At 46.7% G+C, this 24,212-nt stretch overlaps 1 protein-coding gene across 1 annotated transcript in view; it reads left to right on the plus strand.

Annotated features, from left to right (window-relative positions):
- Positions 1-2,565: 2,565 nt before the first annotated feature.
- The window catches only part of RASEF (RAS and EF-hand domain containing), a 35,016-nt gene continuing 13,369 nt past the window's right edge, over positions 2,566-24,212 (plus strand). Inside the window, 11 exon segments of the mRNA XM_061553554.1 lie at positions 2,566-3,692; positions 12,188-12,337; positions 14,612-14,702; positions 15,981-16,076; positions 18,101-18,178; positions 19,590-19,705; positions 21,220-21,288; positions 21,399-21,489; positions 22,521-22,618; positions 23,565-23,613; positions 23,615-23,869. Of these exon segments, the coding sequence (XP_061409538.1) occupies positions 3,169-3,692; positions 12,188-12,337; positions 14,612-14,702; positions 15,981-16,076; positions 18,101-18,178; positions 19,590-19,705; positions 21,220-21,288; positions 21,399-21,489; positions 22,521-22,618; positions 23,565-23,613; positions 23,615-23,869 (1,617 nt within the window). The 5' untranslated portion in view covers positions 2,566-3,168.

Below are 24,212 nucleotides of genomic sequence, written 5' to 3' on the forward strand. Positions count from 1 at the left end.
TTGTCACAAATCTGTGTTGTTGTCGCTTCTCTGTGGTGTGGTCACCGATCTGTGGTCATCTCTCTGTTTGTCTTCGTCTTGGACAATCGCCCCTACTGCAGTCCTCTCTCCCATTCTAAATATTTCTCTCCCCACCCTTAATTGAACGCCTCTCCAGATGTTAGCCATCCGACCATCTGCTCTGAATGATCACAACCCGTTCCATTTCTCATCCGGCCACATGTGCTCATAATTATTACAACCTGTTTAATTTTACAAATCGTTAACGTTTATGTATTTAGTCCCCCTACCATATGTATGTTAAACTTCTTTCGCACCGTACGCGACCCTGGTCACGCCGGCAAGCGAGACCAACCCGTTTCTATTGACTGATCACCTGGTTACAGCGAAAACAACTCGAACGCGTGCCGTTTCAAACCTTTAATGTAACGTTTAACATCCAGATAGTTTAAATGTAAAAACAAAAACTTCAACCCGTGTCCGTTTCGAATGAGGCTCAAGCGTTGAAAGCAGTTCACACGTTTACGGACTAATATAAAGTTATATTGTGCAACACCGAACTTAACCATCAACTAAGCAGAGCTGTAATCCGCGGTTTCATGCAAATCAACCTCATAAACACGAACGGAAGTTGTGTTTACTGTGAGTGTGTGTTCATATCAGCCACAAAACACAGCAATAATTCACGTCACGGACATTCCAGAAACGGAACACGTCTACCGAGGACTTTCCCCGAGTTGTATATGAAGCGATTAAATAATTTTGCGTGCATCACGATCATCAGTCACATCGTGGAAGGTGGCGACCAGTTTGGGGAGGTCTTAATAAAGCAGTGGATTAGCCGTGGCCTGTGATGGAATGCGTGTGCGCGTGACTCTTCCTAAATTGAAAATAAAACGGCATTGTCCACATAATAGAGGCTTTCTTGTGGCTAGATCGCGTAAATATATAAATGTGTCGTTAAACCCCACCACCACCCGACACAGCCAACTGGTAAGGGTTGTCACGTAAAGAGAACGTGGCCGATTCGTCTCGAGTACAGCACTAACCGGTGTGTTGGAGAGCCAAGCCACAACATTTACAAACTGAGGACTGGCTACAATCTGGCTTGGCTCTCCAACACACCGGTGTGCTGTACTAGTGACGAATTGCCCACGTTCTCTTTACGTGGCAACCCTTACTAGTTGTGTCGGGTTTTAACGACACATTCATATCATTAGACCTCCTTTGCCAGTACCAAAATATAATAGGGGTTTTCCCCTTTCTTTTGAGGCTCAAAAGAAAGCTGTCTCTGGTGTGGACCAATCAGTTTCAAGGACAATGCCATATATTATCAGTGTGTTTTTTGTTTGCATTTTGACCACAAGTATTGTGGTTAAATTTCGATTTCGTGAGAATTGTATTTTATTAAGTTGTATTTTTATTATTTTATTATTTCCCTTCTACGTGCCTTTACCGAAAGAACCAAGAAGATAGTGTGCTTAACGCAGACATAATTCCTTGTAAAAAGGCTTCAGTTTTGTTGCCAGAAAAAAAGGGGGAAACCCTTATTATGACACATCCATATATTTACGCGATCTAACCAAAACAACCCCACCTCCCCCTCTATTATGGGTGATATTGGTCGCGAAAGCCCTGGTTCTACTACTCACTCCTACGTGATGAACAGGGCATTGTCCCCCCCGTGTCGTCTCTCTGGCGTTGACCCGCCAAAGGCCACGTGGACAAACAGCGCGAGGCGGAACTAGCGACTCAAGACGCGCAAGTTGGCGTGGGGACCGTGGGGGTCGGAGACGTTTTGTTCGACAACAATAGAACAAACAAAAAACACGTCTGTCAAGTCGGGCCAGTTGTGGAACTACCTTGCCGTAAAAGGGATGGGGGAGGGCTGGTTCGTGCCATGATCGGTTTACCCCGTATTTGCTTTTTTGCTCAGCCGCTAGGCACTTGACTCACATTACCACCCCCAGCACTAAAACAAACTCCACGTGATGATGGAGGAGCCATCGCTCGTGGAGTCTTGAGTTCCGTTTGGGGGTCGTTCATAAATGACGTCACGCACCTAGGGGGGGGGGGTCAGACATTTGTGACGATGTGCAACTTTAAATAAATATAGACAACACGTTCTACTTAATTAAATAGACTTTTAAATAAATGTTTTCTTGTTTTCTCCTACAACATCAGAGTGTAGCGTCACATAAAACACGCACTACAATGACAATAGTTTAAAGCGATTTGAAGCATGTTTTATTTGGGGGGGGGGGGGGCAGAGCTTTGTGACGTCATATTTGAGGGGGGGGGGGTCTGACTTTTTGTGACGCCGTGTGACGAGGGGGGGGGGGGTCAAAAATGGTCAAAAATCGCGTGACGTCATTTATGGACGGCCCTTTGACGATAAATGCCACCGGGTTGCCGTCGACTAAACTCGGTCCCACATTCCCACTCCTCGTCCGTTTTCACCGGGCACGGGGGGGGAGGTGGTGGTGGTGGGTGGGGATGATGCGCCGTGCACCACACCACCCCCCTGCTGCTGCGTGGTGATTGACGTCAAGGAGCGAGTGGGTGTGTGTACACGTGTGTCGTGCTGTTATTTAGCACTCTCCTGCACCGAAGTAGCAGCAACAGCAGCGCCACGACTCGCTGGCTTGGCTCGAGGCGAGCGTTCAGCGATGATAATTGTCACTAATTCGCATACACGGCGAGAGTGGGGTAGGTGGGTGGTGGGGGTGACTGCTGCTGCTTGCTTGAGCTGAACTGGATAGAGGCAGACAGGGACACCCCCCAGAGGCTGTTTTATGACACAGGCAAACATTTGACGGCGCTGTTCGGCCAAAGCGGCGAGTTTGATGAAAGCAACAGTTTTCAAAGTTGTAACTGCTGCAACAGCGGTACCGCTTGCCTTGTTCGCGCGCAACTGGTGTGTACGGGGGTAGTACTGCTGTCGGAGGGGTTGTCTAAGAGTGTAAGAAGTCCAGCAGCTGTAGGGTTTAGCGAGCGACGTGGATCCGTTCCACGGCTGCGTTCGCAGACCGTGAATCCAACCGCCGCGTGCGTAAAAGGAAGTCATTGGAGCATTTACGCAGTGCACACAACAACAACAACAAACTACGACGACGACGACGACTACTATCGCCCATACGCTGCGGCGTTAAACCCAACTCGATCCTGATGGCAGACAGACCTTCAACTAAGCGGAGTCGACGAGCGAATGGGCACATGGACACAACGAATGTGGGACGTGATCGGATTCGGCCGCAGCACCACGATCATGATCATGAGCAGCAGCAACAACAACAGCCGCAGGACGTGGACCTCAACTCACTCTTCCAGGCTTGCGACACCAACCACTCGGGGGACATCGATTACGATGAATTCTCCGACATCTGCAAGGAGCTGCGGCTTCAGCCGGCTCAGACAGACGCGCTCTTCCGAGACCTGGACGCGGACAGCGACGGCGCCATCGACTTCCGCGAGTTTTCCCAGGGCTTCAGCTGCATCGCCGCGTCCCTGGGCCAGGTGAAGGGCCAGGTGAAGGGCCAGGGGAAGGGCCAGGTGAAGAGCCAGGTGAAGGGCGAGTCCGGGTCGCCCCGAGACACCTGCAAGAGGCTCGAGCGAGCGCCGTCTTGCCAGGAGGAGCCCGCGGCGTGGGACGACTTCGCGGACACGCTGACCGGGCTGCGCACGATGAGCGGGTCGGTGGCATTTTTTAAATCCTTTATATTAAGTTCACTTGCTTGCTTGCTTAGGATCGTGCAAATCTTTCGGTCGTTTTTTCACCCACTTCCCGTGATCCAATCGAGCTGACATTTTGCACACAGACTCGTTGTGCGTGACAATGCATTTTCGTGAAAAAAAGATTTCCAAAATTTTACACTGTTTAGGGAAAAAAAATTAAATATTTAATTACCAATTGTTTAATGCTGCCAGACAATCATCTGACCCATAGGTGGCAGCCATCTCAAGCCAGAGGACAAGAAGACTCTAGCCGCCCCGATGCCACGCATATAAAGTATTTATAGTGAAAAACTTTGTTTTTACGGGTTTACTTGTTTTTCTTGGCGTTTACAATTTCAATTCGCATCGTGGACCATGTGCGCGCTCCGGGTTGATGAGCACCAGAGGTCGCAAACGGATTTTGATTCCTTACCCGTACCCGGCCGCAAAAGGGTCGCAAATGCGTACCCGTACCCGGCCGGGTACGGGTAGCCGTTCCCTAGCAGTACACGTACCCTACCCGAAATGAGTGACAAACGGTGACTCACCAGTGACTCACGGCCTACCCGTACCCGGCCGCACCAGGGTCGCAAATGGGTACCGGGTACGGGTAGCCGTTCCCTACCAGTACACGTACCCTACCCGAAATGAGTGACAAACGGTGACTCACCAGTGACTCAGAGCCTACCCGTACCCGGCCGCACCAGGGTCGCAAACGGCTTCCCGTACCCAGCCGGGTACGGGTAGCCGGGTATCGGGTAGGGTATCGGGTACCCGGTTGCGACCTCTGATGAGCACAGAGCCAGCATAGCCAAGGGTCGTGGGTAACAACGCATCTAAGCACAACTTGGTGTTGTGCTCCACATATAAATAAAATGCAAATGTGTATTAATTTTGTTCATAGGCCAATTTTCTGTTTTTGGCCTGAAACATATTCCAAGAGTTTAATACTATTTGATTGAATGCCACACTGCTCGTTAAGTGATTTTTGTGATATGTAACTACGGTACTGTATATCGCTTTTGATGCTGCACTTACTGGAACTACAGGGTGCTTTAAAAAAATGTGTGAACACTTCCGAGAATTTGCAACAACACCACGAGAAATGTGACTCCGGGTTCTGGCGATTACCTGGAGAAGAATCCAGGCACGCGTTGACAATGATGGCGAACAAGTGGAGACTCTTTGACCTTTTGAAGCTGTTAACATACATTTGTTATCATGTTACATTGTATTATCCGTTCTTTATTCATGAAAAACGATAGTCCCATATAAGTGTTAAAATATTTTTTAAGCACGCTGTATATTGTCCGGAGGAAGCTCAAAATAGCCCATATAGAGTATATTTGGCCTACTCTTCTATGCTGATTAAGCATTTCGGAAGATGTGGCATTACCCACACTGTATCCCACCTCATGTCACCTCTCTATGGACGAACTGCGGCGTAGATACATATACAGTGAGGGAAAAAAGTATTTGATCCCCTGCTGATTTTGTACGTTTGCCCACTGACAAAGAAATGATCAGTCTATAATTTTAATGGTAGGTTTATTTGAAAAGTGAGAGACAGAATAACAACAACAAAATCCATAAAAACGCATGTCAAAAATGTTATAAATTGATTTGCATTTTAATGAGGGAAATAAGTATTTGACCCCTCTGCAAAACATGACTTAGTACTTGGTGGTAAAACCCTTGTTGGCAATCACAGAGGTCAGACGTTTCTTGTAGTTGGCCACCAGCTTTGCACACATCTCAGGAGGGATTTTGTCCCACTCCTCTTTGCAGATCTTCTCCAAGTCATTAAGGTTTCGAGGCTGACGTTTGGCAACTCAAACCTTCAGCTCCCTCCACAGATTTTCTATGGGATTAAGGTCTGGAGACTGGCTAGGCCACTCCAGGACCTTAATGTGTTTCTTCTTGAGCCACTCCTTTGTTGCCTTGGCCGTGTGTTTTGGGTCATTGTCATGCTGGAATACCCATCCACGACCCATTTTCAATGCCCTGGCTGAGGGAAGGAGGTTCTCACCCAAGATTTGACGGTGCATGGCCCCGTCCATCGTCTCTTTGATGCGGTGAAGTTGTCCTGTCCCCTTAGCAGAAAAACACCCCCAAAGCATAATGTTTCCACCTCCATGTTTGACGGTGGGGATGGTGTTCTTGGGGTCATAGGCAGCATTCCTCCTCCAAACACGGCGAGTTGAGTTGATGCCAAAGAGCTCCATTTTGGTCTCATCTGACCACAACACTTTCACCCAGTTGTCCTCTGAATCATTCAGATGTTCATTGGCAAACTTCAGACGGGCATGTATATGTGTTTTCTTGAGCAGGGGGACCTTGCGGGCGCTGCAGGATTTCAGTCCTTCACGGCGTAGTGTGTTACCAACTGTTTTCTTGGTGACTATGGTCCCAGCTGCCTTGAGATCATTGACAAGATCCTCCTGTGTAGTTCTGGGCTGATTCCTCACCGTTCTCATGATCATTGCAACTCCACGAGGTGAGATATTGCATGGAGCCCCAGGCTGAGGGAGATTGACAGTTCTTTTGTGTTTCTTCCATTTGCGAATAATCCCACCAACTGTTGTCAACTTCTCACCAAGCTGCTTGGCAATGGTCTTGTAGCCCATTCCAGCCTTGTGTAGGTCTACAATCTTGTCCCTGACATCCTTGGAGAGCTCTTTGGTCTTGGCCATGGTGAAGAGTTTGTAATCTGATTGATTTCTTCTGTGAACAGGTGTCTTTTATACAGGTAACAAGCTGAGATTAGGAGCACCCCCTTTAAGAGTGTGCTCCTAATCTCAGCTCTTTACCTGTATAAAAGACACCTGGGAGCCAGAAATCTTTCTGATTGAGAGGGGGTCAAATACTTATTTCCCTCATTAAAATGCAAATCAATTTATACAATTTTTGACATGCGTTTTTCTGGATTTTGTTGTTGTTATTCTGTCTCTCACTGTTCAAATAAACCTACCATTAAAATTATAGACTGATCATTTCCTTGTAAGTGGGCAAACGTACAAAATCAGCAGGGGATCAAATACTTTTTTCCCTCACTGTACTACTGGGTGAACAGAAGCGGGAGCACTAAAACTGACGTGTCCTTTGTTTTAAGGGCCACACGGGGAGATCAAACTGGCAAGCTCCGGATTGCAAAATGAAGTGTGCAAACCATGTCACCACGGCAGCATCGCTTGTGGATGATAGACCGCTGTAGTTTGTTGTTGCACGGTTGGCTACGTACGGTGCGAAAGAAGTCCAACATATATATTAACGCTGCAATCATTCGTATATTCTCGATGCCACTCTGGGCAATGGCATGTTATTTGCCTGGTGTTGTAGTGTTTGATAGTACTCGTGTGCCCTTCTTTATGATGGTTATGTATGCCACCACGCAAGATAGGGTACCTAATGCACAAGTGGAGAAAATACATGAAAGAGATTCTCTCCTGCGTGTGACTGTGGCCAAGAACGCCAGACCATGGACGATGCCCCAAAAATGAACTTGAAGGCGTCAGTTTGAGCTGTAATTTAGCCATTGAATGGTTAAATCACTTGCAACTGAGTCTTATTTGGCCAAATCTCCCGTGCAATTTCGAGCTGCCTATCGGGACACGTCTGAGCGGTTTTGACGATTGCTTTGCTTTTGGGTCAGAAAACCCGACTCCCATAATGACAATGTCAGATTCGGAATTGTTAAATAACGGGTTTTTTTTACTCACCTAATTAAGTAAAATATGTTAAATGTTTAGTCTGTATGGGTTACTGTGAAAATGTACAAAATGCGGAATTAGGAATTTCAAACACGTAATTGTATATTCATACTCATTTACATACAATTAATATAAAAATATGGGCACAATCTGACTAAAATATGAATCTGGAAACCACGCAACAGGGATCTGTCAGTACACAGACATAGTAAAGCAAACATCACACCACACTTGGTAATTTTCCCACGATCAACAAAACAAATAAAAGATCCTTAAAAATAGATATATGGGCAGCACTTGGACAGATGGCAGCACTCTCTGTGAGTTAATATAACACTTGGAACATATTTAACATTTCAATTTACTGCTGGAATTTATTTATTAATTGGATAGATGCAGCATGGATTACAAACGTTTGCTTGTTGAACTTGGGGATTTGAAGGCAATATTCCAGATTGTCTTTTCAGAAGAGAGAAAAAAAACCCCCAGACTTTACAGATGATTGATCAAGATAGTCGCCACTTTTCATAATTTAAATGTTTTTACTCCATTTGAAGTTGCTGCAGTTGATCATCATGATTATAGAATTCTCATTATGCTCGTGAAATGGATAAAACAGTACATCTGAAACAGCTGCAAGAAAAGACCTCTGCAAAATGCCCAATGCATGAGCTTGCACGGATAGAGAATAAAATAATAATGATGCTCATTAACCCATTGTATATCCACTTCTGGATGAGGGCTTGCTCACCTCGTTCCCATCCATCTCACTCCTCATGCTCAAGGAACTGATATCATCATTCCATCTCCACGCAGCGGTCGTCCTACTGCACGTCTTAACTCTTTTGGCAGTCTTCGTGGTTCTTTCGGTAAAGTCACGTAGAAGAGACATTTTTAAAAAATGTACTTTCTATTATTATTTTATTATTTCCCTTCTACGTGACTTTACCGAAAGATCCAAGAATATGAATCCCTGTATTCACGAAAGCTTTAAATCGAAATCTTTTGGCAGTCTCTCCGTCAGCAGCCGAGTCAGATCGGGGGGGGGGGGGGGGGGGGGCTTCATCCCATCTCGTGATGTGTCCTGCCCCAGCCTATTTACTTTTCTTAATTGTAGTTCTGATGTCTCTGATTTGTGCCCCCCCCCCCCCCCCCACTGATCCATGAACAGCTTCACAGCATGGAGGAGAGGCAGAGGTGGCTATGCCCCCTGCTGAAGGATCAGCCCTCCTACTAAATTCTTAGAGTCAAGAAATGAGATTAAAATTAATAAAAATAAAACAATATTAATTTTAATTTCATTTTTTACCTACGTGACTTTACCGAAATAACTAAGAGTATGAATCCTTGCAGTCACGAAAGCTTCAAATCTAGAATCAAGAAATGAGCACAATTGCAGTAGGCGATGTGCGTGGCAGCCATTCCCTCTCTAGACACAGGGGAATGCGAGCCGGTAGCGGAATGTGCGTTGATATGTGAGCGCAGAGGTCGTGTCGTTACTCATCCTGCACAGCGTTTGTTTAACGATGGCTGTGCCCCCCCTCCTCCCCACACTGAGCTTTGGCATGACCCCCAATTGAAATAAGGTCACAATACACGTATGGATCCACAGTTCCCTTCATCTGTCGCTTAGTGTAACACTGCCAGGGTTCAAACTAGCGGTGTACATGAACAATTCCAAAGTGCATGCCTCGCCCTCGCAATGTGTGCACTGCATGTTTGTTGGACTTCTTTCGCGCCGTACGTAGCCGACGAAGATAGGTGTGGGAATCGCAGCATGTGCTCATGGACGTCGCGTGGTTTTACGATGGTTTAAATACATGCGCAGGGCGCGTCCGTGTTTTTTTATGGCTTGGTGAAACGCGTGCATGCTTCTAGAAAAGAAAGGGGCGAGGTGGGCATTTCCCATGAGCTTGGAGGCTAACAGCGCTGGTCGCTAGGCTCGACCCAATGTTACATTGCTAGGAGGGGTTACAAGCGAGAGAAATTACCAGGCAAAGTCCAAAAGGCGGTGGCTGTAGCGTGGTGGGGGTGTAGGGGGTGGGGGTGTAAGGGGGTGGGAAGGTGGTGGCTGTAGCGTGGTGGGGGTGTAAGGGGTGGGGGTGTAGGGGGTGGGGGTGTAGAGGATGGGGTGTAGGGGGTGGGAAGGTGGTGGCTGTAGCGTGGTGGGGGTGTAAGAGGTGGGGGTGTAGGGGGTGGGGGTGTAGGGGGTGGGAAGGTGGTGGCTGTAGCGTGGTGGGGGTGTAGGGGGTGGGGGTGTAGAGGGTGGGGGTGTAGAGGGTGGGAAGAAGGTGGCTGTAGCGTGGTGGGGGTGTAGGGGGTGGGGGTGTAGCGTGGTGGGGGTGTAGTGTAGTGGCGGTGTAAAGTCAGGGACAGCCTCACATATCGGCAAAATGTCCTCAGAATACCTTGAATGATGTCCATTGGAATGGAATATTATAATATAATGTCAACGTCGGTGTAATCTCTACAGCAGTATATATACATTAGGGGCAGCCAAATGTGTTGAGACATTTCCATTTTTAAGCGTAAGGCGGCCTCATCTTTACATGCTCACTCTCCCGTTCGCTCATTCTATGGAGGTCGTTTTCAACCTTCAGCGATTTTTCAGATAGGTTTTTTTTCTTCATCCAGTTCTCACGATCGTAGCATCCCTCCTCCGTATCTCCATTCCTCCGTCCATCCAGTTTTTTTTCCCAATAATCTTCTTCACTCCATCATCCAGCCATCTCGTCTCAGTGCGACCTCGAGTTCGTTTCCATTTCAATCGTTCCTTCATGACCACTTACTCCAGATTGTCACCGTCTCTTCTTGTTACATGTCCAAACTGCAGAGTCGTACGCGTGCACCCTCTTGTCAATTCCCGACACCAGCTCGGTGAAGGTTCGGAGCATAGAAGTACAGCAGCACATCAGTGAACTTTGCCGCACTGTGACCTGCTACTCACACATTCGTACAAGAGTGTAACGAACGTGTGTGTGTCCAACACGGTACAATCCGTGCTCCTATAACGCAGTAGTTGTGTTCCTGAAGATCACCGCTTTGTGGAAAAATCGTGTTAAAATGAATAATATAGGGCAAAACACGTGAGATGCGTACGCAGGCTGGACAAAGACTGAGGCGCGTGGGGAGCATCTGGAAGTATCCAGCAGCATCCCGCCTCGCGCGACGCTTCGCCGTGGCAGCCGTACAACCAACCGCTTATTCCTACTCGAGCGGCATAGTTCTGTTCGCTCAATCGCGTGATGTCCAATTCGCATCCGCGTCGTGAAAAAATGTGTTCCCTAACTACAAAAATCGCCATTGCAACTTCATTTGCCAGTAAAAATGGTGAGGTTCCAATGGTGTAAATGCTTACCCCGAGCTCTCATACTCTGATGGTGCATTGTCTTTGAGTTGTTCGCCTTTTGGCGTCATCTGGTCCAACACCATGTGAGACTAGGCTCTAAAGAAAGCTGTCTCGGGTGTGGACCAATCAACTTCAAGGACAGTGCATACATTATCAGAGTTATGTTTTTTGTTTGCATTATGACTGCAGGTATTGTGGTCTATGCAAACATGACTCCTCGTAAAAAAGGTGTCAGTTTTGTTGCCAGATAAAAGGGTAAAAAAAACAATTATCATACATGAATCGCGTTATATCCAATTCACGTTGTGAAAATACGCGTTGTAGGAGAAACATACTGTGTACTTTAATTCCTAGTGATACCAATTTACTGCCCCCTTGCTATTTACAAGTGCAAGAGCGCAGCAGTAGGAAAGAACGCTCCAAACAATGACGCTCTCACTGGGTGTGGGTGAGATAGGATGGTGTGACCAGTGCTCTGTTGACTCACGGACACCGTAAATGATAACATCGTGGTGTGAAGTTGGAGGGAGTCATGCAGGAGCTGATGATGTTGTGAGCCGCTGCTGTAATTCGGGTGACAGTGAAGGAATGCTCGCAGACCGAAAGTGCCTTGAGATGTGTTGCGCTGAATGTGCACAGATGTATAACCGGAGGAGGCAGGCACACAAATTGCTTGGTTAAGGGAAATGCATTTTCTGGAATTGGGTCATTGTTACCTCTTTACGGAATGAGAAATTCTGCTGCCCTCTACTGATAATATTTAGCAATTTAAGGACACAACTTGAAGGTCACTCCAAACCAGTCCTTGCGTCCCCCCCCCCACCCCCTGTACGGGCACAGCTTTCTGCGATTTCCAACCATCAGGTGCGTGTAGTGTGCATTGGCTTAATTTGACCACAAAAGAGATTTGTAACCGCAGAAATGTAGACCATGGTAGTACTGGAGTGGATGAGGGGCCGTCCATAAATGACGTCACGCACCTGGGGCGGTGGGGGGTCAGACATTTGTGACGATGTGTGACGAGGGGGGGGGGGTTTAAAAATGTGACGTCACGTAAAAATGCGCAACTTTAAATAAATACAGTCAACACACTCTACTTAATTAAATAGACTTTTAAATAAATGTTTCCTCCTACAACATCAGAGTGCAGCGCCTCATTAAATACGCACTACAATGACAATAGTTTAAAGCGATTTGAAGCATGTGTTTTTTTTTGGGGGGGGGGGGGCAGAGCTTTGTGACGTCATACTTGAGGGGGGGGGGTCTGACTTTTTGTGACGCCGTGTGACGAGGGGGGGGGGGGGGGGTCAAAAATCGTCCAAAATCACGTGACGTCATTTACGAACGGCCCCTAATAACCTGCTTTGTTCCTCTTGCGTTTGTTTAAAAAAAAAACACAAAAAATTTGTTGCAGCCAGGACAACATTGCGGAGCTCTACCAGCAGATCGTGGCCACCTCGGACGCCCACCTGCTGCAGAGCTACGAGCGCGTCGTGCGCGACCTGCTCGGAGCCGTCGAGAGGCAGGGCGCCGAGACGGAGCGCGTCGCGGCAATACTCAAGCGGTACGACACCGGCGCGCGTCGTTTTGCCGCTTGCCTGGGTCTAACGTCAACGCCTGCGCGCTCGAGCCAGGCAGGGCAGGCGCGCGTGATTTAGACGAAAGCTGAGCAAAAAGGCTTGGGGACAACCAGAATTGTGGACATAGGTGGGCATGCACCAGATGTCATCTTGAATTTGGATCGTAATAAACATAAAGAGACGATTAATATGAACAAATTAATTCATCTCCTTGGATATCTATCTTGTCTGCAGCTTCGTTCTTTCATTTCGCTCTATGTTTCTTTTATCTACACTCTTTCCTGCCACTGCAATTTATATCTCATCTGTAGCTCTCGTCTGTCATCTGATTGCCCCGTAGGTGTCCGCTGCACATTTCGTCATTTGTCTTGTGCCAATATGCTCAAGTAGCGCATTTATATATCTGGCACCAATCTCCTTTATCCTGAAGCCATTCTCTGTTAGGTATTCCCCTCTTTCCGGTTCCTTCCATTTTTTACCCGAACAACACACTTTACATTTTACTGTTTATGTCCATCCTACGTACGTGTCCAAATAGTTTCCTTCTCATCGCTGCCTGCATCAGGACTTCTTCTCATGTGCATTACACCTCGATATTTTGTCCACATGTCTCTCATCTCTCTAGCAGTTCTTTCTATTGTCTAGTTCTCATCTGTAATATCACTGAGGATTTTATAAATGTAAAGATGAGGGGGGGGGCCCAAAGTAATTCTGCTTCTTGTCCCCAAAGGGCAGGCAACGCCACAGTGGCTGGATCGCGTAGATTGATGAAACTCCCGAACTCCGCTGGGCTGCAAGGTGGCCAGGGAAAGTCGGTGCGGAGAGCGGATTCATGAACCCATCTGTGCAGACTTTTGAGTGTAATTCCCTACGGTTTACGCGGGTCTGCTCGCGAGAGCCTGTTTTTACGGCCGCTTGAAACGCCCCTTAAAAAGCAACGTGGCCAACCGGTCCGAGTGCAGCATCCTCTAGAAAAAAAGAACTGTGAGACACAATTACAGTATTAAAGTGTTGTCAAATAAAAGCGTCAAAAGACGTTGGCTTAAGAAATGTACCTCTAAAACATAATGTGTTTTTAAGTTGTGTTTCTCTCCAGGCAAGTCGGTAAAATGATGAATATGACGTGAATAAATGAACGAGTAATAACAGCTTGTGCTGCTCCGGCAGTGAGCGATGGGAGTAGCGGAAGGAAAAGCCGTCACTTTAATGACTGCCTGGGCCTTCAGTGAATATCCAATCATTCACCGATGACTCGTCACAAGACTTGGAACAATGGCGCAGCTCTGTTTTTTCAACATTTAAACAACGTGTTCCTACTCGGCCAGGTCCCTGTGATCATTTTGATACATCGCTTAGACAATCTGAATGCAAATGCTTTTGATCATTGTCTTCCACCTCACGTAACTTGTATCTTGATTCTCTTAATTAATTACAGCCAGTCTCAGTCCACCAATGGATCAAGACTTCCCCATATCATTGTTGGTTATGGGGTTTTTTCTGTCATACTTCACCATGCTGCTCAGTTAGTTGCAGGTTGGTGAAGGGAAGGGAGGACATGTCCAGTTCACATGTCACTTGCCACTGATGTTAGCCTTTGCCAGGAATCAAACGCAGGTCGCCAGGTTCATAGCGCAGCGCGCTAACACTGCTTCCCGGTATCTTTTCTATCTTTTTTTATCTTATATATTTTTCTAATGATACTATAAAACGTTCAACTGATGTACAGTTTAAGGGTTTATATTTCACATTGAAACATATATAAATGATTTCCACTGTTTTATTTCCCTGTATCTGCTTTTGTATTTTCTTTTGTATCCCAGTTCTCCTTTGAGACTCATGGTCTTATTGAGCTATTGCTTGGTTTTGAAAAAATATTGTGTGTGTGTATATATCCTGTATGTCTTTACGTATGTGTGTGTGCATGTATGGGTGTATGCATGTATGAGGGGAGTGGTAGTGCAGCGTACTGCGCTACGAACCTGGCGACCCGAGTTCGATTCCCACTCACGGCCAACACCGGTGACGATTATCTGAACCGGTCCTGGGCCTCCCTCGAGGTTGACTCGGCCTCAAATGAATACCTGGAGTGGTGTGTAAACATCACCACTGGGGAGACAAAGGTGGCTGGGTGTGGTGTCAGATACCCACCTGGTGTGTCATGCCAGCCTTCATAGATGCTCGCCGACAGAACTTGCCCCAACAGTCGGTTAAAGGCTACACGGGGGATCTTTGTCTTTTGTGTGTATGGGACGGTGCAGCTCTCAGGAGCAGACGGCGGAACGGCTGGGGGAGATGGACGATGAGATGGAGCAGCGACTTGAGGCGCACGGACAGAAGATCCGCAAAGAGGTTAGACTGTGGTGCTTTCAGTGCGCAGCCTTGCCGTGCCAGCCTCGTGCCACCGGGCTGCTAAGTTCGACAGCTTCGAGAGGCGACCGAGTGGGCCGGGTGGCTCAGAGGTCAAAGGGCTGAGCTAGTATCACTAAGATATCCTGGGTTTGAATGCAAATTCTAGATTTGAAGCTTTCGGTAAAGTCACGTAGGTAAAAATAAATAAATATTAAAAGTTGCTAATAAATAAATACAAAAGAAAAAAATTCTTCTATTTCTATTCTTATTTATTTTATTATTTTATTCCTATCATTATTTCTATTATTTATTTTTTATTTCTTATTTTATTATTATTATTTACTTACTTTCACCTATGTGACTTTACCAAAAAAACCTAAGAGTTTGAATACAAATTTCTGCCTACCAACCAACGGTCAAATCACATTCTCCAGTGTGGTGAGTTGATGGAAACAACCTGGTCACTCCATCGGCTTGCTTGCACAAAAAAAGCACACGGACTTCGTTGAGAGACCCACAGACTCCTGAGCTGGCATCACTGACATCCTGGGTTTGAATCTGGTTTCAGCCACCCGTGATTATAACATTTGTTCTCAAGCACAGCGAGTTGAGTGCCCCAGCCTGATCACTAAATGAATGCACAATGAACAACAACAGCAACAAAAAACCCAATCATATTAAATATAGTTTTGCTCTTAATTTTGATAATATCTGGCTTTGAAAATGTAACATCTTGCTTCGATTGCCATGCGATGAGCATTTCACTCTCCCTAGCAGCTGTGTGGGAAATTGATGACCCCCTAGCATAGATAAGAGGTGAATTGAAAACATTTCAGAAGTAGTTTTGTGATCTTTGCTTCCACAGGCCATTCTCTAACATGGAGTCATTGAGCCTCCCAGCTCGTAAAATGACGGCACCAACCTGCGATCTGCAGATGGTGGCTTCACTTTCCAGTGCCCCGAGTTTATGTGCACATATTTACATTTTTGAAGGGGTTGTCCATTGCTAAAGGGTAACCGTTCACGTGCGAATTTAAGATTAACATCGTTCATCTAAGAACAATTTTTAAATTACACTTAGTTCAGGGGGGCCCCACGGTGTTTATCCTGCAGTCTCCTCCAACTATTACTCGCTCATCTCTCTGGCGTCTCTCTCTCTCTCTCTGCTACAAAGAAGGGCCAACGGCCCAAAACGTCGCCCGTCAGCGTCGTTGTTCCGTTCTGAGGGTGGTGTTGTTGACGAGCGTGTCGGGGGTGTTTGTTGTCTGCGTCGGCCAGGAGCGCGCACGCGCCGAGCACGTGATCGGCGACCTGAAACGGCACTACGAGGGGGAAGCCACTGACTTGAAGCTGGCAATCAAAAAGCTGAAACAGGTGCACAGATTGATAAACCCGCGAGCTAAGGCGATGTGTTTCCCCAACCCTTTAAAATAGAAGAGGCCATTAACAAGTCCCCACCGCGTGTGTCTGTTTGTCTGATGTTTCTCACGAGTGGCGTTCTGGCCTTAATAGATGCTCACTAACAGCACTTGCTCCAAAAGTCTGTTACGGATATACAGGGGATCTTTGCCTTTGATGTTTCTTTACAGCAGCACTTTAAAGCCGGATGCTGTTACCTGTCTGCAAGTTATTTGGGAGAGGAACACTCTTAAATAATGTACGATTGATTTACAGCATCGAACTGTATACGTTAAATATGTGTAGAATATATCAATGTAATGGCAGGAGAGTGGTGGTGTAGTGGTTAGTCAACCGCGTCGCAAACCTGATGAGAGCGGTTCAAGTTGTGACCGCGGCCGACGTCAGCGCGAGCGATGGCTTTACTATCTTTCGCAACTTTTGGTCAGTATCAAAATAATGAAAAATATACGAATTTGCTCTTACCCTTTCTGGCAATAAAAACAGGTGTTAAGATGTCTGTTATCAGACCCTATTTGTGTGTATGCTTTGCCACAAGTACGTGTGGTTAATGCCTTACAATAGGTAGCTATTTGGTTTCGAAGCTTTCGTGACTGCAGGAATTACTTTTTGGTTCTTTCGGTAAAGTCACGTAGAAATAAATAAAATAATAATAGAATACGACTTTTCGGTTGCAACACAAGCAACCATCATCGGGTAAGAATTAATGATGAAACGCAGACACGGAAACAACATAGGCAGACACACATGCAGATAGAAGATTTGTCTTGGTGTGTGTCTCGCCCGGTGTGTTTTTGTGTGTGCCTCTCTCTGCATGTGTCTGCCTATGTTGTTTCCGTGTCTGTGTTTCATCATTCATTCTTACCCGATGATGGTTGCTTGTGTTGCGATCGAAACGTCGTATTCTATTATGATTTGATTTTATTTTCCACGTGACTTTACCGAAAGAACCAAAGAGCCATTTGGTGTTTAAACATTTTTCGCACCTGTTTTATTGCCAGGAAGGGTAAAGCCTATTCTCATATTTTTCATCATTTTGACACTGCCAAAAATGTCCCATGGATATAACTGTTCAACCCGAGCTATACGTTGCTCTGATACTTGCCATTGTCTCGGTGCTATTCGCCTTTTGGCGTTCTCTGGATTAACACCGGTGAGACAAGGCCCATAAAGAAGACTATCTCTGGTGTAGGCAGTTTCAAAGACAATGCCATCTATTATCACAGCATGTTTGTTTGCCACAAGTTCGTGTGGTTAATGCGAACTTGATGCCTTGCCAAAGGTTTCTTTTTTCTTGGTGTATGAACATCTTAACACATCTTAACACACCTCCTGTTTTATTGCCAGAAAGTGTAAATCCTATTCTGACATCTTTACTGATCCTGGCCCCCCAACTTTACCAACTGGCACTGGCAAGGGTGGTGAAGTATGGTCAAAAACCTCCATGGCTGACACAGCATGGGGAGGCTTCCCCTCCATTCAGTGATGGTTTTGCAGGAGGCTATTTTAAAATTTATTGTAAACATACTTCTGTATGTTCACACAACTGAGGTCTCCAAAAACACAAAGGCCATCATGATGTATGTATGTGTATATAGAAACATGTTAATACATTCATAATAGAGGCTGTTTTTTAGTTAGATAGCGTAAATATGAATGCCATTAAACCCACCACCACCAGACACAGCCAATTAGTAAAGTTTGTCACGTAAACAAAACATGCCAATTCGTTACTAGTTCAACATACTTGTGTGTTGCAGAGTAAACCCACAACATTTACAATTCGAGGACTCAAAAACATGCCAACAAATTGCCATATTTTGCCAATTGGCTGAGTCGGTTGGTGGCGGGGTTTAACGACACATTTATATTTACGCGATCTAACCCCAAAAAAACCCTCTTGTGGATAATATTGGGCACGAAAGCCTACTACGTGTTGAAAATGTTAATACGCACGTATTTCCTGTGCTATGTTGCAGTTAGAAAACATCGCCAGGAGTACCGATTCAGCAGAGGACGTGATGGAACTGAAGAGGCGAATGGGCGAGGTCACTCTGGTGAGTCGCCCTTGGCCTTCTTCCGCGTGTGTGATTCACACACACTGAACGTTAACCGTGGAAAGTAAAGACCTGTGGGTCAGCTTCGAGGGTCAGAGCGCTGGGGCCAGCATCGTCGAGAAACCTCAAGTTCAGGCAGTGGCCTGTGATGAGACCGGGTCCTCAAAGTGCAGTGATATTGGTGGTCTCAACCCCACTCGCCAATGACTGCCTAATAAAGCCCCGATTGTAACATTGGTTATTTACCTAATTTGGCTGAATTACAGCGCTGAGAATTAAAATATATATTTTTTTTAACTCAGCACATCTGTCATCACGCAGCTTCTCCAAATAGTTGATTAAAATATCGCTTTGACTGTCATGATAGAGCGGACAGTATATTTTATTCACACATCTGTCTCACCACGTAAAAATAAAAAAATATATTTAACTAAAAAAAATCTTATACAACCCATCTGCCCAACGGCCTTCCCTGAGTGCATTTCTTCTCGGCGTTACGTCTTCAAGTAGATTTGTGCGGAAAAGTTCGACCCGAATGCGTGAAGCTAAAAAAAAAGACAACCTGAAGGAATTCTCCTTCTGACCGAGGATCAAGCGCCGCTGAGAGATCCCTGAATGGATTTCTTCTCCCATGACATGGCGCTGAGAGCATGCCGGGGGGTAGCGTTGAGGGGAAGAGCAAATAATTTGAGGTGTGAAATCTAAACAAACCGTTTTGATAATGAAAACGTAAGCAACAAAAAATCACTCGTACAAGCATTTTCTTTTTAACACTTCTGAGAATTTGCAACAACATCACGAGAAATATGTCTCCCGGCTCTGGAGACCACCTGGAGAAGATTCCAGGCAATGTGTTGACAATGATGGCGAACAAGTGCAGACTGTTTGGCTTTTTGAAGCGAGTAACATACATTTGTTATCAAGTTACAGTGTATTATCTGTTCTTTTCCAATTAAAAACGATGGTGCCATACAAGTGTTAACATTTTTGTAAGCACCCTGTATATAACGTATATTAACATATTAACACGTGTCGAGGTGTTTTACATAAATAGCATTGGTTTGCATGTCGGCTAATAGGTGGTTTGTTTTCCTGCAACAAAAATTTGCTTCAAATATTTCCACCCGGTGGTATAAACAGGCGCACCACAGTTAGTCGAACGACAAGTTGTGTGTTTTGGTGGGGTAAAGTGTGGGGGGCTCCCACCGTCTGGCCAGCATGGAGGAGTAGGCCAGATGCCCTCTAGAGAATGTGGTCTGGAGTTGCTTCTCGTGGAGGCCTGCCTTCCTGCCAAAAGTGACAAGAACAAGAAGGTGCAAGGCTGCGCCTTTTATATAATCAGATAACATAACGTAAACATTGTCTTTTTGTAGCAGTGATGGTATTGTATACGATGTCATTCCCTCCTTAGGAAAATCAAAAGTTAAAGAAGAATCTTCTGGAGGCCCAGACCAACGTGTTGGTCATCCAGAGCGAGCTGGACTCCCTCAAGATGGAGATGACGAACCGGACGCTCACATTCGAACAGTAAATGGCATCAGAGCACCCTATGATCGTCATGGGCGGCACGGCGGCAACACTTGTGCCTCCAAGCAAAAAGCCCCTGAGTTTGATTCCTGGCTCGGGTGCCTTTTTTGTTGATTAGCTGTTCTTAATAATCCGAGCTGTTATCTGCCTCGCCTCCTAAGCAAGAGAGGGGCGTGGGTTCGATCCCGACCCCGACGCCTGTATATTTGGAGTTTGCATGTGTCTCTCCCAGTGGTCGTGTGGATTTTTCTCCAGGTTTCCCCTCCACATTTAGAAACATGCGATTTGAGTATTTGGCTGCTTTATATTCCTACACGATTAAGCCACTTCATTGAACTATCATGTGTGGCCAGGTGGCTTCTGACAAACAGCTATATAACTCAGCGGCCCTTACCTGGTAAATAAAAAAAAAATTTGTTTTATAGTCTTTATCATCATCATCATCGCAGGATTGGTCTCATCGCTCTATCTCTACAGTGGTCATCCTCTGGGTTGTGTTTGCCCCTCTGGGTGCCATTCCTCGACCAGTGTCGTTTGTTGGTTATCATTTATCCTCGTGATGTTACCGGCTCGTGCTCGTACATATATATGTGTACGTTTTTGTATCGCTAAACGTATTGAAATAAATACATCTTGATTCCGAACCCACATCCAAAACCATAAATGTGCATACTTTTCACATTTCAATGTCAACTATGTTGTTAACCATAACATGACAAAAATATTATGTATTCGAATGCAAATATTAACTGAATTCGGTTCTGTTTCTGCACGTGTATGAAAAAAAAATTAGACTGTCATCCGATTGGCTTTCCAGATCAACTTTATCCAGCAGCAATTCTTTAAGCAAGAAAACTCTGGAAAAGGTTTGACGTTCAGGGTCTCATGAGCAGAGTCAGACCAGTTTTAACCAATGCTGCGAGCTTACAAGATGTTATTGCCAAGAGTGCTCTATATTAAATAATGGATTATGAGTGGGGATAAAGATTAGATGGCAATTGATCTGTCGTTAGGTTTTGCTGCTATCTGAAGTCTTGCATCATAATATGGATCTGGCAGGAGCCACGCTATGTAAGTGGTATTATGCGCCTTCTTTCCCTGAGTGTGTATCAGTACGCAAGGCAACAAATCCCACATTCACCACTGGTACACGCTCATTACCAACCGAGCCGAGCGCTTTAGGGCTCGCGCTTTCATTTGTCCTTGCGGCGCACGAAGCTTCACGCTGCCCTTTTACAGGTCACAGACTGGGTCGTGGAAACAGAGAGAGAGAGAGAGTTAAGAGCCCACCCTCCGACATTATCCTGCTGTGTGGGATTTTTTGAGTTAATTGCTTCTGCTGGAGTACACGTGCTAACTTTATCCCCCTTTTCACGGCTCGTCATAGCAGGGGCACGGTTCTGACGGGGCCATCTGTGGCACACGCAGAGGTGTATGGCCTCCAGAGAGCTTCACTCTCTTCTCTTTCGTATCGTTTTTAATAGCAAATATTCTTTTTTATCTGTCATTTCCAGGGAGCAGATGACAATTAAAGAGCTGGCGGAGGAGAGGATTGGGCTTCTTCGACAAATCGAAGTCCTCCAGTGAGAAACCGCCCATTACCGCGTGCGCTCGTGCCTCGCGTAATGTCGATGCTGGAAATGGCATTTGTGGAGTGGTGTGATCAACCCTGAACACATTTTCCCTCTCCCAGGGCAACGAACCGGAAAATTCAAGACAGCAACGATGGCATGAGGTCCGTGGTGGAAAGCAGCTTTTCCTCCCAAAGAAGATCGGCTTCCAATGTAAGATTTTCGATGTTGAATAAAAAAAAAAAATCTTTATCCAGTTTATAATATACCAATTCGCAATATAAATTAGTCCAACGGTTAAAACAAACGCCTCGCACAATGCCTGAGCTACGCTAGTTTCGCTTGAAACAATTGATCACTCTTTCGACTTAAAATTACATACAAATATAATAACTTGTGATAAAAAAATTGCACTGCTAGAAAATTTTGAATCCAGTTGGCTTAGTGAGGCAAAGTGAGGGGCTCGCAATGAGAATGTTGAGTTCAAATCCTAGACGAGGGTTGCCCCAGCCCATCATCCCTCTGGGATTGATATAATGACGATACAATTGACTTCACCACTTTGTAGGGAAGTCAACACTAGTTTTCCTTTGGGGTGCCATTGTGGTGAGATGTTAACTTCCTTGCCTGTTAAGGAGTGATGACTGCGTTTAGTGTACTTGGCTGCTATAAATTTCCACATGATAAGCCACTTCGTTGGACTATCATCTGTGGCCATGTCACTTATAAAAAATAAAAAGTAAATTACTTTCGCGTTTTAGTTTAGGCTCTCCGCCACCACAGGGACGTGTAATTTCCACCACTGGCTTCAGGGCTGTAAACAACAGATGAGCTCTCCCTCAATGCTCACTTGAGCAGGACATCACTATGGTTATGTGTGTGTGTTTGTGTGTGATGGGAAGCGGTAGTGTCGCGGTTAGCACGCTGTGCCACGAACCCGGCAGTCCGAGTTTGATTCCAACTCACGGCCAACACCAGTGACGATTATCTGAACCAGTCCTGGGCCTCCCCTAGGTCGACTCAGCCTCAAATCAGTACCTGTTAAATTGTATAAAGACATCACCACTGGGGAGACAAAGGCGGTCGGGCGTGGTGTTGGCCACCCTCCCCCTCGCGTGCCGTGCCGGCCCTTCATAGGTGCTCGCTAACGGCACTTGCCCCCCACAGTCTGTTAAGGCTACACGTGTGGGGGGGACCTTTATCTTTGCTTTTGTGTGCGTCTCGCCGTTCGACTCTCGCGGCAGCACGCGACGCCCCCACCGCATGCGACGGCCTTCCAGAGCACGCCGCTCTCGCACGGCCAGCACAGCCCCCGGCGATCCCCGCAGCCGTACGACGGCAGGTGAGGACATTCGCTCGAGCGGGGCGTTCGCGGCGACGGCCGCGTTCGCTCGGTGGTGTGTGTGCAATTCAGAATGGGAATCTTGATTTTCTACTGCAGGGGGAATCCGATGAGCTGCGAAGCTCTTTTTTATCACAGGTGTTCTAGTAAGGGGCGGGTGAAACCCAGAACGTTACGACAACAAACAATAAAAACACTCGATCAGGAGTGCAAAGTATAGGAAAGGTAAACAAATAGCTTGAAAATGTATATACAAATGAAATTTAACAATTGCTTTTATATTACCAGGTAAAGCCAGCCCACTGAACTATTAGCTTCTTTTTCAGAAGCGACCTGGCCACAAATGGTAGCTCAACGCAAGTGGCTTATCGCGTGGCAATTTATAGTAGCGGTGGCCGCAATTAACCCAAAGGCCCGAATTTATGTGCCTGTTGCACCCGGGTCTGCGATGTCAGAGCCGGTTTTGGGCACCCCCCCCCCCCTTCCGCCCTCCTTTACCAGGCTTCCACACTGGTGAGCGTGGTGAAAGACGGTACACCAAAGCCTTGTGCCTCACTTCGGCGTGTGGGTTCATCCAGCACTAGATTGACAAAGGGGGCTGCCTATTATAATTTGTGTGATATTAATGACTAGAAGTAAATGAATAAATTGCTTTCTCGGCCTCGGCACAGGCGTGCGATAAGAGTTTGGATTTAGAGTACAAAGCGTACAAAGGCAACTGCGTCGCGAGACCCTGTACAAAAAAGTGCGGCTGTGCTTGACCGACTAGATTCAACCCCTGACGCCCGTCGTCCATCACGCCCGTATTGGAACGACGAAGCCAAATCCACCGAGCGGCGACTTTGACCCGGACCCCCATGGGTTGTCGTCACGCGGACTACACTAAAAACAAAAAAAAAATGACCGGCGCGCTGACCCCGACGAACGCTCCCGAAAACCCCCCAAGGTCCCCGTGCCTCGCCTCGCCGCTGGAGCGCGAGGCGGACTCGCTGGCAGCTGTGCGACCCCATGTTGCGCCCGCGGCGGGCGAGCGTGTGCGGCGAGACGGAGAGCCTGGGCGCCGTCAGCTGGTCGGACAGCGGCCTCTCCACGCAGCAGGAAGACGCGCGCGACGACGCCGACAGCGACGCCGGCACGGACGTGGAGGAGGGCGGCACGCGGGCCCATGAGGCCGCCGCCGGGAGGAGGCGCGTTGCCGCCGACGCCGGCGGCGGCAGCTTCGTCGACGCCGGGCACTCATCCGACGCCGATGTGAGTGCCGCTCGTCTGCATGGCATATTGTGAGGGTAGCACAGGTTGGTGCCTGGTACGCGCTACTTGGAAAGAGCACCTACAGGCTAGTACATTTCTCCACAAATTTGGCTGTCGCCTGATGAAGCTAGTTGTAATCACTGGCGAAACGTTGTACTCGGATTGTAAATGTTGTAGCTTGGCTCTCCAACACACCGGTGGTGCTGTACTAGTGACGAATTGGCCACGTTCTGTTTACGTGACAACCCTTACTAGTTGGCTGTGTCGGGTGGTGGCGCGTTTTAACGACACATTCATATATTTACGCGATCTAACCCAAAAACCTCTATTATGGAGGCTAGTA

The sequence above is a fragment of the Lethenteron reissneri genome, chromosome 18 (genome assembly GCF_015708825.2).
Source record: "Lethenteron reissneri isolate LAM-NWPU_2019-01 chromosome 18, ASM1570882v1, whole genome shotgun sequence".
Classification (NCBI taxonomy): Eukaryota; Metazoa; Chordata; class Hyperoartia; order Petromyzontiformes; family Petromyzontidae; genus Lethenteron; species Lethenteron reissneri.